Source organism: Martes martes (assembly GCF_963455335.1).
Source record: "Martes martes genome assembly, chromosome: 6".
NCBI classification, from domain to species: domain Eukaryota; kingdom Metazoa; phylum Chordata; class Mammalia; order Carnivora; family Mustelidae; genus Martes; species Martes martes.
Genome location: NC_137893.1, coordinates 60,093,318 through 60,112,809, shown reverse-complemented (window position 1 = coordinate 60,112,809; position 19,492 = coordinate 60,093,318). Strand labels below are relative to the sequence as shown.

Below are 19,492 nucleotides of genomic sequence, written 5' to 3'. Positions count from 1 at the left end.
GGGAGAGATCTGGAGAATAACAGGAAGGTAGAGCCTTCACTAGGAATAGAACACATAATTTTCAAACATATAATTCAATAGGAAAAACACAAAATACAAGGATATATTGGCATAGAGGGACATTAAAGTCATTAGTGGTTAGAGTCCACAGGCTCTGAAACCAAAGCACATGGATTTTATTTTCTTTTATTTTATTTAAGATTTTATTTATTTGACAGATACAGATCACAAGTAGGCAGAGAGGCAGGCAGAGAGAGAGGAGGAAGCAGGCTCCCCGCGCGGAGCTCGATCCCAGGACCCTGGGATCATGACCTGAGCCGAAGGCAGAGGCTTTAACCCACTGAGCCACCCAGGCGCCCCGCACATGGATTTTAATACCAAACACTCATAATTGCTGACTGTGATCTGCTGCAAGTTACATAATGTCTAAGTGCTTCATTTTTCTTTTCTATAAAATAATGAAAATGATAATACCTTCTTCATAGGGTGTGGTAAAGATTAAATGAGTTGATGCTAAGTCCCTAGAAACATACATGATTCATAATAGAAGGCTCAGCAAATGCTAGCTAGCTATTATTACTTTGTTGTGGCAGAGGTGGGGTAAAACAATTCATATCTCATTACCTTAATCTCAATAGCAGGAATTGCAGGTTCTGATCAAGGAAATCACCGCAGAGAGTCTAGCTTAAAGAGAGAGGACAAGGCTTAAAACATCACCTACATATTGATGATTCATTGGGGCACTGGTCCTCAACCATTAAAACTTCCTGAAGCCCTTTTAAAAATACTGCTATTTAGGCTCCAACCCAGGACATTTACATTGGGGTGCCTGGGGGTAAGACCTACATATGTCTTTGGAAAACAACAACAACAACTTCTTAGGTGAACTTCAAGAATACCCACAGCTGACAATCAAGAATAGGAAAAAAATAAATGAGAAGTCATAAGGACAAACAGATGGCATTCATGGTTATCCCACTCTGCTTTAGTTCCTCTACCAATCCAACTCTTCTGACTGGAAGATCGGGGGTCCAGCATGGTCAGGTTCTAGTGAGGACCGCTCTTGTAGGTTGCAGAATGTTGCTTTTATATCTTATCCTCACGTGGGAGAAGGCCCAGCTAGTTCTCTGGGGTCTCTTTTATAAAGGTATTAATCCCATTTATAAAGGCTCTGCCCTCATCACCTCTCAGAAACTCCGCCCCCTAGTACCATCACATTGGGCATTAAGTTTCAACATATGAATTTTAAGGAGACCCAAATATTCAGTCTATAACACATACATTGTCAAGTGGTAGTGAATGTTACTGAGATTGCGGAGAATACAGAACTCAGTTTCTTGTCGGGTAAAAAAAAAAAAAAAAAAGGTAGACCCAGTAAGGTAATGTACTCTGCAAGCAGAAATAGACAAAAGATGTGGAGTAGGGGATAATAATGAGGACACAGAGCAGTTTCTGCAGGGGTGGGGGAGTGGGGAAGATGGTTTGGTAATGAGAGAATAGCAGCATGACAAATTTCAGAAGTTCAGATCTTTTTCCTTGGAGATGGTGTGATTTCAATGAAAACTAGTTTTAAGATGAACCCTCAAAACTGGGAACTGAGAAAACAAAGCAATAAAGATGAAGGTTATTGGACAAGGCCAATAAAGTGTAAAGTCCTGGAAAATGACAGAATGGGATGGAGAAGAGAGAAAAAGAACTGAAGTCACTGATGGTAGAAGGAAAAGTTGATGCCGACAATGGTATTAGTCAATATATTTGGCAAATTATTGATCATTCTCCAGAAATAAATGATCTTCAGATTATTCATTCACCAGTTCAGAACAAAAATTCAATTTTCTTTAAGCTTAATGTGCTTGGTATTTAAGTTGAAAAGAGTCTGGCTATTCTACCCAATGTGTCAATACAGAAGAACTCAATTATCTCTCATCCTCCACAGTAAATGAATTTAAAGTTTCTAAAATCAGAAAAGCTTCTAAGGACATTATTAAGGTAATCTGAGAAACTGGAAGTGATAATTTCTGAATGATATTAAAGGCAATTCACGCCTTTACCCTTTCTCCCAATCAACAAACATTATTTTCTTCTTGCTTTCCCTTTCCTACCTTCTGTATTGCGGAAAGAAGGAGGAAGGGAGGAAGGGAGGAAGGAAAGAAGGAAGGAAGGACGGACGGAAGGAGGGAGGGAGAAAAGAAAAAAAGGCAGGAGGGACACGACAAGGTAAAACAAAACAAAAACTCTTTTCCCTCCCACCCGCAGCCAGCAGAGAGCGCTGGTGCCACAAGCCCCACAACCGCGGAGCGGCTTAGCTTTCTCCGGGTTCTAACCACCAAGAGCAGGTACACTGAGGTTGTCCCTGTTGGGAGCCCGTAGTTGACTTGCTGTCGCTGAGCAACGGGAGAGTGGGCGGGATTTGCCTTTCGCGTTCGTGCGCGCGACCTGCTAGACGGAAGCGGAAGTGTCGGTGGCGCGCGAGTAGGAAGTGGTGATTCCTGGAATAGAGATGGCCGCGCTTGCTCCGCTGCCCCCACTCCCCCCCCAGTTTAAGAGCATACAGCATCATCTGAGGACGGCTCAGGAACATGACAAGCGGGACCCTGTGGTGGCTTATTACTGTGAGTCTTTCCGAGTCGCCGTGTCCCTCCTTATCCTCCAGAACCCACACACCACCCCTTGGTTTTTAAGGCAGGCCCCGCCCCTTCAGCTTTAGACCTGAGCTTTGACCTCTGGCCTTCCCTGGGAACGCAGTGGAGCCCCGCCCTTTTCACGGTTTCCCCAATCTCACGTGCTCCGCCCCCTCCCCCCCCCCAAGCCGCTCCCCTGCCGCAGGCCCCAGAGAGGCAAAACTTAAAAGTTGGTGTTTGCCACCTCTTTAGTCTTGTGCTTAAGTATTCCGAAACTGGCTACCTGGGCACTTGAACTCACACACTGTCTTAAGGTTTTGTGTGTGTACTCGAGTGTCTCCTGTATCGAAAATAACCTGGATGGTTAAGTAATTGTGTTGGAGCTAAAACGAAGCTGTTCCAAGGACAGTAATGATGTGGACAGAAGGAAGGTAGACTAATTGAAAACATAGTAATAAGTGCAGGTTAAGTATGACAACAGGCAAGCCCATTAAAAAACTCGTAAATGGTGAAATGGAGACTAGTAGTCTTTGAATTGAAGTAGCCCTTGAATTTGACCATTTTCCCACCAATGAGAATTTTTTGCCTTGACTTCTTTGAATACTTGGGTTTGAGACAATTAGTAGGAATACTGTGGTTGATTGTGAGACAGTCTGCAGTTGGAGAACAGATTAGGTTGTTAAAACTTCTTTCTTTGCAGTAGTTCTATGTAAACTTTAAACTTGACTGCAAATAAAAAGAGTGACCAAGCAACTATAATCTTCTATAAAGGGTTTTTAGCGTTGAAAAACTCGGTATAATGTGTCCTCTGCTGTGAACATTGTAAGGTTCGCTAAAATCTGGTCTACTGTCTTCCCCGTCATACTCTAGTACCCCATTTTCATTTCCCAGGTGTACAAGGCCCTTTTAAACCTCCATGTTCTTAGTTCCTTGGAATGTCTGTCTCCCCCCCCCCCCCCTTCTCAAACTCATGATTCAAGATCTAACTCCAATGTAATCTCCTCTGTAGGCAGTACGTTGATTACTCTCCAGGCTCTGCTTCATTTTGTTCAAGTCATACAGTATTGTTTTCATTATATGTGTTCTTCCAGTTCCTCGAGTAGGGACTATTAATCATTTATTCACCTTGTATTTATTGAGTTTCTTCCCGTGTATCAAGCATTACCAGGCACTGTGGCTATAGTTCATGGAGCTTGTAGATGAGTGGGGAAGAGGGGATTAAACAATAAAATGAGTATATTATATGGAATATTAGAAGGTTTTGAAGAAAAATAAAGCAGGGAAAAAGAATGAGGAGTACAAAAAAAAATAAAAAAAATAAATAAAAAAAAAAAAAAAAAGAATGAGGAGTACTAGGAATAGGGTAGAAGGGGGTGAGGAGGGGATTTCACTTTCAAGGTACTCATGGAATACTTCACTGAGTTCATATCTGAGCAAAGACTTGAAAGGAGAGAAAGGCAGGCTTTGCATCATTGGAAAAGAGTATTCTCAATAGAGGGAATCACGTATGCAGAAGTCATGAGGCAGGGGCATGCTTGAAGGAGGATCAAGGAGCCCATTGTAACTGGAATGGTTAGAGGGATGAGAAACGTGATATGATAAGGTCAAAAAGGTACTTTTTTATAACAGTGAAGTTGGAACCCTTATTCCTGTCTAAAACTAACTGCTATTCATAAGCTCCGTATTATATACCTTTGTGAATAGCCAGGGGCTTTTATTTTCTGTGTCATTGTCCTCTTCCTTCTGCTATTTCTTTCTAAATTTGCCCCAGTTTTCCTTATTTAAAAAATTAAATTTTAAAAAAGCTCTCACTGTGACATTGTCCTAAAGTTATAGTTCTGTCTGCCTAACCTCAAAGTTAAGCTTGAAATAGTCGTTTGTGTTGTCTTTACCTTCCTATCACATAGAGCCTTTTCAGCTCATTGCAGCCTGCTTTTCATCCCCTTTTCTCGGCAGGGCCATAGACAAACATGTTCATTGCTAAATCCAGTGGTACTTACAAAATATTTTTTGTTATAAAACATATGCATATTAAAGAACACATACAATGTGTTTATACAGCTTAGGAATAATAAAATGAACACTAAGGTACCCACCATATTTGAAGTTATTAGACTTTTTAATTTTCGCCAATCTGGTAAGCATGAAATTGAAGCTAAATTTGCAATTCACTGAGTCTTAATGAGGTTGAGCATCTTTTCATATGTTAATTACCATTTGTGATTCCCCTTTGAAATACCTATTTATTGCTTTTGTCCATTTTTTTTATTTCAGTGCTTGTCTTTTCTTAAATGTAGATAATACTCCTTTGTTACATGCATGGCAAATGTCTTCTCCAAGTTCATAGTTTGATTTTTCACTCTATTCATGAAGTCCTTTGGTGTTCAAAAGTTCTTAATTTTAAAGTATAGCCAATTTATCACTCTTATAATTTATGTTCTGATTTTCTAGGACTTGATTTCTTTTCATCTGCCTTCTTTAGGATTGACTTTGGCTTCCTGGATTTACAGATGGGTGTCTTTTATAAATTCTGGAGAATTCTCTACTATTATCTGTTTATTCTCTACTGAAATTTTGATTAGACGTGTTGGACTTTTCTCCTTTATTTGTCTCAGTGTTTTCATAGTTTGCATCCCTTTGTCTCTCTGTGCTACATTCTGTATAATTTCTTCAGGTCTGTGTTCACCTCCACATATCCTACTGTATCACCCATTTATTGACTTTCTGTTTCCCTTTTTTATTTCTGGATGTTCTCTTTTTTTGTTGTTGTTTTTAAATTAGCATAGCCATTTCTGATAGTCTTTTGTTACTATATTTCTTAAACTCTTATTTCTTTAAATGTTTTTTAAAAAAAGTTTGTTTAAATTTGCTCTCTCATAATTCCTGTAACTGCCATATTTGTGGGTCTGATTTCTGTTGTATAACAGAAGACTGCTCATGGTAACTTGTGATTTGTGCTCTACACGTACTGACCAGTGTTCTTCAAACCTCACTATGAAGGAGTTCTACAGGAATCACCTTCCCAATTCTCAACTTCTGTTTCTTCTCTGACAAAGCTCCTTTGATCAGGGTAGCAAAGTAGTATGTTACTTCTCTTTTCCCACATCCTGTTTACAAATGCTCTTCTACTTTAAAGAAGAAAAGCATGCTGTCATGTATCATGAGTGTTTTTTATGGCGTATTGCCCTGGGAAGGAATGCGGAAAACCTTCCAGGATGTCCAGAAAAAAGGGACAATTCAGATTACTGGTGTAGTGAAGTCTCTGTTAATTAAGGTATTAAGGAGAGCATCCTTTCCTTTCCTGCTTTATATGGAAGAAAATTGGAGCCAAGAATAAGCCTTTATTTGAAAATGCAGGGCATGAGAAAGGATGTCAAAGCAACATTCTAATTTGGGGAATGAGGACAGAACATTTTATAAGGGGGAAGAGAAGGAATTGTCCTTAGATATTAGTAGCCATTGTTTGATCATTTGGGATTTTATCCAGAGGGGTAGAGAGGAACAGTTTGGGACCAGAGTCATGTACAAGAGAGTATGAGAACGTTTAACTGTGGGGAGGAGGACATGGAAGGACCACACTGGAAAAGTCTTTTTCCAAAGTCTCTTACACTTAGAAATATATCTGTTAAGGGTAGAACCTCATGTTAAAACCAGGCTGTGTTGCATTCTTCTGAATTCCCTAAATGTAAGAGTTACCATGAAATGACCTAACCTTTACATTTTGTATTCATTATTTTAAAGAATATCATTCCTGATCTAAGAGCCAAACCAAAGAGAAATGCTAAAGTGGGTGTTGCCTTGTTTCATCCAAGTGACTTAAGGATTTGTGGCTTACTGAAATTTTGGAATTAGAATTCAGATGAAATGAGGTGAAGGCAGACATGGCTTAACATATTTATTCAAATTGGAAAATTATGTGGTATTTTTCTGAGAAAGTAAGCCTCCACTGGCTGGCTGGTTTGCCATTAACAGCAGGTTTTGCCATTAATATTCTGTGGTAGACATTCTCAAATTAAATGAGTGTAATCATCAGCTCTGAGGTATTTTGTTTTTTCAGAAATACATTTAAAACAAGTGATAAGAGAAAGACGTTTAAATTGGTTCCGAGTTTTTTTGTTTTGTTTTCTTTGCCAGAGGATGTTGAAATGAACAGTATTTCAGTTTTCCTAATCCTGTCAGTGTCTTAGAATAATCCTGTCTCAATGTCATGAAAGAAAATGATGAATCTGTAAGTTTTTTTTGTATCGCTTCACAAAATTGAGAAAATGAGTAACTCTAATGAGGGTGACAAGTCCTTTTCTAGTTTTAAACCAAATTTTGAGGCTGACCTATGTGAAATGTCAGGTAAGAGATGATTAAAAATAATATTTGATGATAGGTAATTATATGCTTTTTAGCCTATAACCCAGAAGGAATTAAAAGAATTCAGTGATTTTGATCTGATAAAACTTCCATTCTCATCTGCTGTTTTATGTGAATGAATTTTCTCTCATCTTAAATTTGTAAAAATGAATGTGGAAACAGAACCAGTGCTCTACTCTGGTTCTGTATGATAGTAAATCATATTGATTCCTGGATACACAGTTTAGCTCATTGTAAGATGCGTTTCCAATAAATTTTACCTTTTTAATGATTATTGAAATGTCTAACATTGATATGTTTTGATCAATTATGCATTACAATAATTATGTAATTTTAATGCTTAGAGGAAATCCAGAGGAAAAATTTTAACACTTAGTATCTTATCTCACAGGAAATTTTGATAAATTTAAACTTCAATTTTTATAGGTTTTTTTTTGTTGTTGTAGAGAAGTATAATCAAGTTAGGATTTTGAGCATACAAATATATTCTTTTGTAATAAAATTCATTAGGATATGTAAATGGAAGTACAGGTTAAAGACAAAATGTATCATTTTTGATGCTTAAAGGAAGAGCTTTGTGTGTTTTAGAATTATATCAAATTGTTATACAGTTGAGAGAATGGTAGAAATTTTAGATATATGTATTTAATGTACAGAAATTACATCTTTTATACTTAAACTGATGAAAAGTGGTAAGTAGCAACTTAAAAATGTGTAAAGAGATACATTTTTATAATCTTAGTGCAGAGTTCTGAATTCCTACAGCAAAGAATTTTTGGTGAGGAAAAAAAAGTCAAGATTATTTTGCTAAAGTACTTGCTGACTGGTAAAGCTCCATACTGTCTTTTACTTCTAAGGCTCTATGTATGCTGCTGCTCTTTGCCTGGGATCCCTTGACTTCTTCTTAACCTGGTTAGCTTACTCTTACTGATTCAGTACAAATTACACTTTTTGTAAGCTGCTTTTCGTTACTTCATAGGGATGGTTTGTCTGGAAGTTGTTCCAGTGTGCCTCTCATCTTAATTAAATTGTGTTATAAACACTGATTTACCTTTTAATCTTCTGGATTCTCCTGGAGGACAGGGAGGGATTAATATCTTGTTTTCTCTCACCACCTGGCACATAATTGACATTCATAAATATTTAATACATGCCATCTCTCTAAATGTTACTAATATTTCACTTGAGTGTAAGCTCTGTGAGAGTAAGAAGTATGTCTTATGTTGATGATCTTTGAATTTCTTTTTTTTTTTTTTTAAGATTTTATTTATTTGACAGAGATCACAAGTAGGCAGAGAGGCAGGCAGAGAGAGAGAGAGGGAAGCAGGCTCCCTGCTGAGCAGAAAGCCCGATGTGGGGCTCGATCCCAGGACCCTGGGATCATGACCTGAGCTGAAGGCAGAGGCTTTAACCCACTGAGCCACCCAGGCGCCCCGATGATCTTTGAATTTCTAACTCTTAATATCTAAGACACAGTGGATGTGTGTAAATTTTGTCTGTTAATTGAATAGATGAACTATATAGTAACTATAGTAATTTATGGCTTTTTAAAATGTTCTAATTACAGTGAGGAAATGCAATGGAAAGAATCCCAGTGCTCTGTATTTTATAACTTACCTTACTGTGTTTATAATGAGTTTTAGATTAAGTCATATAGGTATGTTCTCAGGATGTACCCATTGTGCCTCCTCCATTTCAATTATATGATTTCCAAAAATGATTTATCTCTGGCCTTTGTGTGAATACTCTAGTGTTCCATCATTTTTTAACTGTGACCTTAATATTTCTATATTTCTTTGTTTGGTCTTTTGTTTTCTTTTTAAATCAGGAATGTATGTTAAAATGTGTATCAAATTATTTTTTTCTCACTATTTGTGCAAGTGCTAGTATGCTTATGCTACTTCTTTGAACTTACTATTTTAGTATGTAATAAAACAATAGTAAATGTCCTCCATTCCTAGAAAGAATCCTGTTAGTGTTTTTTTTAATTAAACTTATTAATTTGAGGTAATTGTAAAGCCACATGAGTTTGTCAGAAATATATGGAAAGATCATGTGCTTTACCCTGTGTCTTCTAGTAGTAGTAACTTGCAAAACTTTACTGAAATATTATGACCAGAATATTGACGTTGATAAAATCCACCAGTCTTATTCATACTTCCCCAGTTTTATGTTTGTTCCTGTGTGTGTGTTATTTAGTTCTAAACAGTTTATCAGGTATAGGTCCCTATATCACCATAGTCAAGATAGAGAACAGTTCCCCAAGAATCACTTGTTACTTTTTTGTAGCCACACCCATCTTCTTGTAGCCACACCCATCCCTCAACCCTACGCCACCCCCTCCTGGCATTTGGTGTGTCACTACTTTTTATTTTAGTCCTTCTGATAGTTACATTGATATCATGGCTTTAATTTTATTTACCTGATGGCTACTGAAATTAACATCTCTTCTTGTGTTTATTACTATATGTATATCACCTTCAGCATATTGTCTGTTTTTGCCCCTCCCCTTTTTGTGTTTACTTGGTTTTGAGAGTTTTTAATATATTGTAGTTACTAGTCCTTGTTTTGCAAATGTTTTCTCCCAGTCTGTAGCTTCTCTTTTGTATTCATAACAGGGTGTCACAGACAGTTTTAATTTTGGTAGTACCCTGTTTATCAGTTTTTCTTTTCTTATGTCATGCTGTTGGTGTAAATTCTGTATATCATGTATTTTTCTTAATGTCGTAGTCTATTTTTTCTTTTTTTCTCCTGCAAGAAGAGTTCTTAAGTAATACTGATTCAGCCTTTTTTTTTTAATGTGTTACCATTGTCAGATTTTCAGTAGCCGTATCATGCTAGCTTCCTTAATATTGTTATGAAGGTTCTCATATCTGATGTGGATTAAAACTCAGATTTATCTCTTTTTTTAGGTTAAAGAAAAGTAATTGATGAAGCAGAACTTTCTGCTTTGGGGGGGGAATTATTTTTTATATTGATCAGTTTCTTCAATTTGAAATATTTTTGGCCTAGTATTGATATATTAAATAACATTTTCTGGACTATCTTCCATTTCTATCAGATGTGAAAATTTATTAGCTAGAAATTACAAATTTTTTAAGAGAGCACGAGCTGGGGGAGGGGCAGGGGAGAAAGAGAGAGAGCAGCAGACTCCCCACAACCCTGAGATTAGGACCTGAGCCAAAATCAAGAGTTGGTTACCTAACCATCTGAGCCACCCAAGTGCCCCAGATTACAAATTTAACCTTTCTCAATTCCCTCATATGTCTCAGTCATTAAATCTTTAAAATTTTACTTGTCTACTCAGTTTCTTTGGAATATCATTGCCTCATCTTATCCCTAATTACTGACAGAGCTTCCTAGTTTCTACTTCAAACAGATAATCCCTTTAGCTGCTAGGAAGATCTGCTTTAAGTGCTTCATTTAAAAAAAAAAAAGTGAAAGAATAATAGAGTTGTCTGGAAACATTTAGAAATTCTGTATGGCACAAACAGTATTAATTTAAAAAAACATTGCAAGGAAAAATATTTCCAGTAGATGAGACTGGAATCCCTGGTATATAAAACACTCATACAAAACTGTTTTATAAGAAATAAGATCCTTGTAGATAAAGGGACAAAGAGCATGTATGTTTAACTACTAAAGGAAGGAATGCTAATTATTAACATTGAGCTTAATTAGTAATGTAAATTAAAATGGCTTGCTTTTTTTGGTTGTAAAATTGTAACTCAGTGTAGATGAATATGTGGTGAAATCTCCATTGACAAGGCTGTGTGACTTGGTACAAAGTTTTGGAAAGTATTTTGGCAAAATGGAATTGTAAAAATATATAATTCAGTAATTCTAGTTTTGAAAAGTTTTTGCTTAGGAAGTAATCACAAATATACTGAGAGTTTTATGTGGAGTCCTCTGGATGGTTATTTATGCATTTGTGAAAAATGCAAAACAACCAAAATATATGTCATTGTGGAAATGGTTAATTAAGTTACGGCAGATCTATTGGGTGGAAAGTAATGTAATCAGTTAAGAATCACAAGTCATCTTTTGTAACATGGGAAGAAGTTTATTTGAAAATGCAGGATATAAAATTATATGTATAATATGAATTGAACTTTTTAATATGTATAGACTTGGAGAAAAAGATTGTGGCTTTTGGGTTCATGGATAGTGTTTTCTTTTGATTGTCTTTTTTGTTTATTTTCTGTTCTCTAAGTGAACATGTTCCATACCATAAAAAAATGCAAAAACAAAAGCTTTATTAAGGACAGATTCATTTTTAAAAGCCACCTATTGTTGGTCCATATATAAGTGCCCTTAGTGATTTGAACCTTGAATCATCTAGAGCAGTTTTAATCAAGCTGAATTTTACTGTTTCTGGAACCTTGCTCATTTTCTCTTGTCTTTAAGCCTTCCAACATTGTATTCCCTATGCCTTGACAACTGTTTCCTTCCCCACCACCCCCACTCCACTTTATCCTTAGGTACCAGCTTAAATGTTACCTTTTCAGGGAGGCCTTCTCCTAAACTTGGAAAAGTGCTTCCTTTTTGTGTCCTCATTGTGTCTTGTAAGGCTACCTTAATTGCTTTTCATTTATCTACTATCTTTTCCAGAGTTTAAACTTCAGACTTGCACCCTTCTGGGGGCTTTTTATTTATTTACTGTGCCTTATAGTGCTGGGCCACTGGAGATAGTTACATAGTAAAGAAAAGGTGCTCAAAAAAATGTTTGTTAAATTACCTGGATTTTAAGGCAGCAGTGGTCCCTAGAGGGAACTGTAGCCACACAGTTGTCACTGAATAAAGAAACCAGACAACTAAAATTCACGTAGCTCTCGGCATTTGTAACAGTGCTTTCTTTCAGGATATCTGATTTGAATCCCGCCATCATCCTGGTTCTTCTGTTTTAGTAAGTAATGGACCCAGGAACCGAACGGCAGATGCTAGATGAGAAATAGTTATATGGAAATTGTTGACAGTAAGTACTAATTAGAAAACCAATTAATGGAGTGAGTGAGGGTAAAGGACTGAGTCAAACTGACGAAGAATGAAAGGGGGGCAGAAAGGCAGTGCAGTAATCTAGGAGATTTCTAATAAATGAAGAGTAGAAAAGGAGGATAGGCTCGAGTTATTAACATAACTGATCAACATGTGTGTCTCTCTTTTTTTTTTTTTCCTTTAATGAAGCCAGAAAATTTTTTAACCTCTGCTAAATATGGGCACAGTATGATACATATTTTGATTCTGTTAGGTTTGGTGTTGTAGATAAAGCTAAACCCATAAAGATTCCTTCCATTGAGATTTGGTTTAACCAAATGTTTAGTTAAACATAGTTTCAGGTGTGATTTTTCAGAGTTTCCTCTAGGGGGTGACAGTGTATAATTAACAGACTATGAATGAAGTTGTGTAAGTGCTCTTTGAGGGTCATTTGTTTATATAATCACTGGAAAATTAAATACAGTCATCCAGGAAGTTGTAAATAGGTATGGCCATTTCAATTCTGAGATATTACAGGACCTACAGTGTAAAATTTTAATTTAGTTTAAAGGCTAAATAATACTGGATTTTTTAAATGGATGTGTTAAGTTAGATAGATTTTAGGATTACTAATTAGTTGCCTATATTTTTTCTGTAGTTAATCACACAGAAATTGGATCTTTTAAAGCAAAGGAGACAAACTTAACTAAACCAATAAAAGATAAGCAATTTTCCACCTTTTTACTGTTTTCTGAATCTGTGATTAATTGAAATCCGTAGTTCTGTTGTCTCAGTACTTACTTTTTATTATAGGCTGACTCAGGATACTTTGCTATAGCAGTGACAGGTTAATAATGAAAACACAGAAGATTAGATACCTGATTTATCCATTAACAATCCATTTATTTACCTTATATTTGTTTTTGCAGACATGCTGGGAACATGAGTTCTGTTTTGTAAAAAATGGTCATTTTAATAGTTAATCCTATTTTTGAGTAAAGTAAATCAGTTTTTAGACTCTCAGCCTGTCCCTAAGGTTAAAGGGACAGGATCAGTGGTGTCAAGTAATTCGGCCTTCACTATCATTATCTTTCTGTGGCATCCTTGCAGATTTAAAGCATCTTTGGTAAGGTTCATTTTTTATGACAATTATGTTTGATGTTCAAAGTGAAAACTGACTTTCTAGCAGCATGTTGCTATATAAGAGGTTTCGTTGCTTAAGTTCGTGCTTTCATTCAATCTGTCATTTATTGTTCTGTGGCTTGTCCAGGGTTTTGGGTTGTTAGATGTTTTTGAACCTTAGTTACTGCTTCTCTTTGGAAGTAGTTCAGATTCTGTTGTGCCTCCACTGTGGGCTTATTAGATATTCCTTTTTGTTTTATTTTTTTAGTGGTTGCTTTAGCATTCATGTTAACTTATCATAGCCTATCATCATATAACATAATACCTCACTTTAAACGTAAAAATTTTATTTTCTTTTTCCTCTCCTGTCCTTTGGCTATTGTTGTCATACATTTTACTTATCAGTATGTCATAAGCCCATAAGCTCTAATCTACGTTTTAATTTCTTTAGTTGTCATTTTTTAAAAGAAATTTATAAAATGAAACAAAATTTGAAATATTTTCCCACATAATCTGGTATCATTTTTCTGTCTTGTTGAAGAGCTTTACAAGTGAATTCTTGATTCACTTGAATCAAGTGAATTCTTTCAATTTCTATTGTTTGAAACAAGCTTTATTTCATACTTATTTTTGAAAGATAGTTTTGCTGGGTAAGGAATTTTAATTTTTCTGTTTCATATTTTTCTTCAGCATTTTTTTCTTTTCTTTCTGTTTTTTTGATATTTTTTCGTAACTCACTGAGACTCTGATCTTCTGTTTCTTTTCAATCCTTTTTTTTCCTGCTTTGAGTAGTTTCTGTTGCTACATTCTGAAATCAGTCTTTTGTGGTGTCCTGTCCAGTCAATTTTTCATTTCAGAAATTTTTCATATCCAGACATTCCATTTGTGTTCGTTTTTGTTTTGTTGTTGTTGTTGTTTTTTAAGATTTATTTATTTGACAGATGGAGATCACAAGTAGGAAGAGAGGCAGGCAGAGAGAAGAAGGGAAGCAGGCTCCCTGCTGAGCAGAGAGCCCAATGCCAGCCAGGACTCTGGGATCATGACCTGAGCCAGAGGCAGAGGCTTTAACCCACTGAGCCACCCAGGCGCCCCATTTGTGTTCCTTTGTGCATGTTTTGTTTCTCTTCTCATTTTATTCATGGTTTCCATTAAATACTTGCTCATGATTTCCAAGTGATTTAATGTCACTGCCGTTTCTGTCATTTTGTCATTGTTCAGTCTTAATTGGGCTGTTCACATTCTCCTGCTTATTTGCCATCTATAGTAATTTTTGATTGGTTGCACATAGTGAAGTTTAAGTTCTTGAATGTCTGGATATTATGGCCTTTGAACAGATTTGACCTGGCCAACAATTAAGTTAGTTGCAGTTGAGTGTGATATGTTCGTGTCTTTGTTTTGGGGGGCAAGTCTAAAGTAGCTTTAAGGACAGGATAATCTCCTACTACAAAAGCATACCCTACCATTTGGGGTCTCTACTGAATATCTTGGGTAGGCATTTAGAACTCTTCACCCTGGTTGCAACTTGAATGCGTCCCAGCTCTGGGGACGGTCCAGCTCACAGCTTCCACTCACTCTGTCTGACTTCCTGGAGTTCTGATCTACGTGTGCATCTCGTAGTATTCAGTTTAGCCTCTGGTTTATCCCTGTACAGATTTCTGGGATGTCTCTTCTGCATGGCTTCTCTTCTTCAGAACTCTGCCCTCCACTTACAGCTCCTGCAGTCATTCTAAGCTTTAGTCTGTTTTCTCAGCTCTACTGAACTGTATTCTCCTTGAGCCTCCCCACCCCCCACTCCTTAGTTTAGAATATGCCTCCAGGAAAAATGCTGGACTGATCATTGGTGTAGTCATCTCATTTGTTTCCTTTCTCCTGGTGTCATAGTCTTCCCATCTATTTCTATTTGTGAAAAAGTGGTTCATACATTTTGTCTAGTTTTTTGTTGTTTGTGGTGGAATGTCAAGCCTAGTTATTCCATCATGGCCAGAATTAGAATCTGGTCTCATTTTAGTAATCAAGTAGTCACTTAGCTTTTGCTCTGTACCAGCATAATCTTTTAGTAAGAACTCAGGAATAGCTCACTTTTTCTTAAACCTACTATATTATGTCAGGAGCTCCAAAAATAGTTGTTTAATGAAGGAATGAGCAATGTAAATATCCTTTATTAGTAGATACTCATTCACAGTTTACTTTTTATCTTTGATTCAGAAGTCCCTTCACAAAAGCTAATACTAACCATATAGTAAGTATTTGCAGTATGCTTATGAATAGAGTAGTATTTTCAGTTCTATTTGTTGGAATAAAGTCTTTTAAACATAAGTTGAAATCATAATGATTCCTATTTGCCATGTTTATTTAACCTATCAAAGCATCTCTCTTCATAATTGCTTCTATATATCTTTTTTGCGTGTTTATAGCTTGCATTTCATAGTTTTATATTTCTTATGTATAAGCAAGGATGTGTTAGAATGTTAATGTTTAGATTTTATGGAACTTCAAATTATACATACCTTCAGGATTAGTAAATATTTATCTCCTGAATGCCTCACATTAAATTAAAGTTAGGTTGGAAAGTATTTAATCCTTTTGCAAATGTGCCTCATTACTCATCTTCAAATAATATTTATTCATAAAAATAAACACATTTCCTTGATGAAATAAATCAAATATATTTTCTTATAGAAGATTTTAGCTACATATTTATTCTGTTTTAGGACATAATTTTCCATGTTAGACATTAATTTTTCATCATCCTCCTGCTGCTACAGTGAATTACTTGTCTTGAGCTCTATATGAAAGTGATTCTTTTTTTCCATCCTTTATGGCAGAAAGATCTTCTGGTGTACTTATTAATTTTTACAAGTAGATTTAAGGCCTTTTTGCTTTTATTAATATTAAAAGTGTATCAGAAAATTTTCTGTCTTTAACAAGTAAACCACATGAGATATTAAAAAATGTTAAAGCCAGACCATTTTCATCCTAAATACTTCTAATTCTGAGGTGATTCTTCCCAGTTCTTCAATTAAAGGTGTTATATAATAATGTCCTAGTAATTGCAAAGACCTAAATATGCGTGTAAACCAACTAAGAAAATGTATGTGGGGGAAATCAATTAACTATATTATCATTATATTGTATTTCAAGTAACAGCCATCTGTGTTAAGGTAACTTTTAAAGGATAGGAGCTGAGCCTTGTTTTTATTTGTGTTGTGAGGGAGAATGATAATGGCTGTGGTGATATGAATTGGGAATAATTTGATTTTTGCTTCAAAGTAGATACAGATAGTCTCCATTTTGATTGTAAACAATAGAAGTAGTTAAAAATTAAAAGTAGAAACCGAGAATTGTACTTTTTACATGTGAATAAGTCACTTAAATCACTTTCTCATGGTAACAAGAAAAGTGCCTGATTAATTTCTGTAGTCCTAGATGGTTTCCACTAAAGCCGATGTGAACCTAATAATTGGACTCATTTTTTCAACCTGTCTGTGCTGAATAGCCATTTATCTCCAAAGTTGGTTTACCAACTACACTCAACAACCTACACTCCATGGACTGTAGGATGCATACAGTGTTCACTACTCTGTTAGGAAGATAGGAGAAAGACTGCTAGGAACATGAAACTGTACCGTGTTTCCTCACATTATCATGACATCCTGTTGGCTAATAGTATATATAGGTAGTGAATAATTAATTGATGTCCATTAAATTTTCTGTGCATGTTTTTGGGTGAGGTGGTTGTTTAAAGAGGTTGATGTATGTTTGAAATAGTCATTTGGGAGGTTGGGAAGGCAAGCATTAAGCTCATTTGAGGTTGATAATTATGATATTTATAATGGTGCTCATCTGCCAGTGGTATCTATTGCTTATATATAGGCATAGAGAAAGAGGATAGATGGGTTTAAATAATGAGTGTCCTTTTGCCAGAGGAACATAGTAAAAAAAACTTAAGGGGTAAGGGCAGTAAAGTTCTAGAAAAATATAAAATCGAAGCTGGTTGCAGAGATAAGTTAAAGGAGAAAAGACTGATTGCAATAAAGAAATAGACACCAGTGAACTGGCCACCTGTTGTAATAGGTGTAGTTTCAAGTTGGAAAAAATGGAAATTGTGTTTAGATTTGGTGCTTAATATACTGATTTTGGAAGTAGAGCAGTTTGAGATTGTGATTTAATCATGGAGTAAGTGGCTTGTATGGGAGAGTGCATACAATTATTAGGGTCAGCAAGAATTGAGAACATTGTTTTGTGTATTGATTTGGATTAGATTTGCTTTCTTATTGCTGAAAATCCAAAACAACATGGCTAAGTCAGATAAGAACTCCCTCATTTAAAACAAAGTATGATGTTGGCAGTACCCAAAACGTGTCAATTCCATGAAGTCGTCAGGGACCCAGGTGCTTTCCAATTTCAAATCTACAAGCAAACACATGATTACCATTTCCAAGGTTGCCTTGTGGTCTAAGATGTCTACCAGTGTTTCAGTCACACCGTGTCTATTTTAGGCAGCAGGAAGGAGAAGAGGGAAACCGTCAGTAAGATCTTAGAATTCTCTCCCAACAACTTCTGATAACATGGTACCAGTCTTAGTTGAATGGCCATATCTGGCTTTGAAGAATACTGGGAAATGTACTATTTTGTCTAGGTACATTACAACCCCACTTAATAGCATAGGGGTCTTGTTAGCAAAGAAGGTAGGAAGAAAGAATGTGGGCAGTTAGTATTCTCTGCCACAAGTATTAATTATCTATGGGAACAGCAAATTTTCAAGATGGTAGAAGGACAAGGAAGGACCCTGAGGTCCTCAGTCAGTTACAAGCATTAACAAGATCAGGTAGAAGAGAGGGGCTTGAGCTTTAGACCAATGTGTTTAGAAGATATTGAGAAAATACTGTAAGTAGCAATGGGATGCAAAGAAAAAACCAGTCATACTTGTCAATCACGATGTAGAAAGAATGTAAGAGGATTGCTTCCAGTGATATCTAGGGTTTAGTTAAGGCAGAGGGAGAAGGAATCTGAGGAGATACAGAGGATTTTGCTGATTATAAAGTAGTAATTCCAGGGATTATGGTAAAAGGATGGGGCCCTGTGGAAGAGGTATGGGCTAGGCTGGGATAAGAAAATACAGTTTATAGATGAGAGGAGAAAGGATGTAATGAGTAGTGGTTTTTAACCTTATGATCACCTATCCATATGAGTTAAAGAAATTAATCTCTAATTATGTAAATGTACAAATACTATATTATAAAAATACTACCTGTATTATTAAAGATGCAAAAACAGAAATTTTTTAAAGAATGATTAAAAATTATCAGTAGAAATGCTGATTTTCTTTCCCACACTCTAGTCAGTTATCTTGCCAATCCCTGGGTCCCAAAGGCCGCAGTTTCAATATAGCATAGGATAGGGACTCTGTTAGTGGAAATATGAGCAACCTGGCATGGAATTGATCCCTACTCTGAAGCAGAAGCTTTCCTCTTAAAAATAAGAGCAAGAGCACATAAAATTCTTGCTAAAATTTTGGTAATACAGCAAGACATAGCAAGAGTAAATTTGGAGGAAGAAAAAGCGAATTATCAATTAGAGATACTGTCATCTGCTAGAGGTGGCATTTGATCTCTGATCTCAGCAAATCAAATAACCAGAAAACATAAAAAGGAAAAATATGCACTGGGTGGCTCAGACAGTTAAGTATCAGACTCTTTATTTCAGCACAGGTCATGATCTCAGGGTCATAGGATCGAGCCCGACATCGGGTTCCATGCTCAGTGCATAGTCCACTTGTCCCCTCTGTCTCTGCTACTCTCCCCCCACCCCCACATGTGCACACGCTCTCTTTCTCTCTTTTCTCTCAAATAAAGTCTTTTAAAAAATGATTTTTTAAAAAGTAAAAATATATTAAAGAGGGAACCACAAAAACATTAGAGAAAGGTTGCATCATTTTTTGTGTATTTGAGATAGGTGCCAGTAACTTGTGGAGGAGATGAAATGCAAGTTAAAGAGTTTTAAATTCAAAAAATTAAAGCCATAGGAAAAACTAGAAAAATCATGTAACTGAATATCTAGCCCCTTCAAGATAAAAGAACTTTTCCAAGCTTGGAATTTACGGGGGGGGGGGCGAATAATAGCTTTGAGTACATAGATATTTCACGTCTCTGTGTTTTAAAACAGCATTCAGAAATTGAAAGATGGCATGATATTTGCAGCCAGTATGTTTGCTTTTGAAAGAGCTCATGTGATTCACTGTTGAAGAAGAAATGCAACAAAAACACTGGGAGAAGAAACCTGAACAGCTCACAAAGAAGAGGTGTTAGGGAGTTCAGTCAGTTATAAGAAGAAAAGGAGCTAAGACAGGCACAGATCTTAAACAGCTCAAAAGAGATGTGACTGGTTTGGGACGCCTGGGTGTCTCAGTCGGT

General features: G+C 36.2%; 1 protein-coding gene across 1 annotated transcript in view; it reads left to right on the top strand.

The window, feature by feature from the left end:
- The first annotated feature begins 2,440 nt into the window (after window positions 1–2,440).
- VTA1 (vesicle trafficking 1) overlaps window positions 2,441–19,492 on the top strand; it is a 71,387-nt gene continuing 54,335 nt past the window's right edge. Inside the window, exon 1 of the mRNA XM_080805459.1 lies at window positions 2,441–2,612. Coding sequence (XP_080661585.1) covers window positions 2,501–2,612 — 112 coding nt within the window. The 5' untranslated portion in view covers window positions 2,441–2,500. The remainder of the gene's footprint in view (window positions 2,613–19,492) is intronic.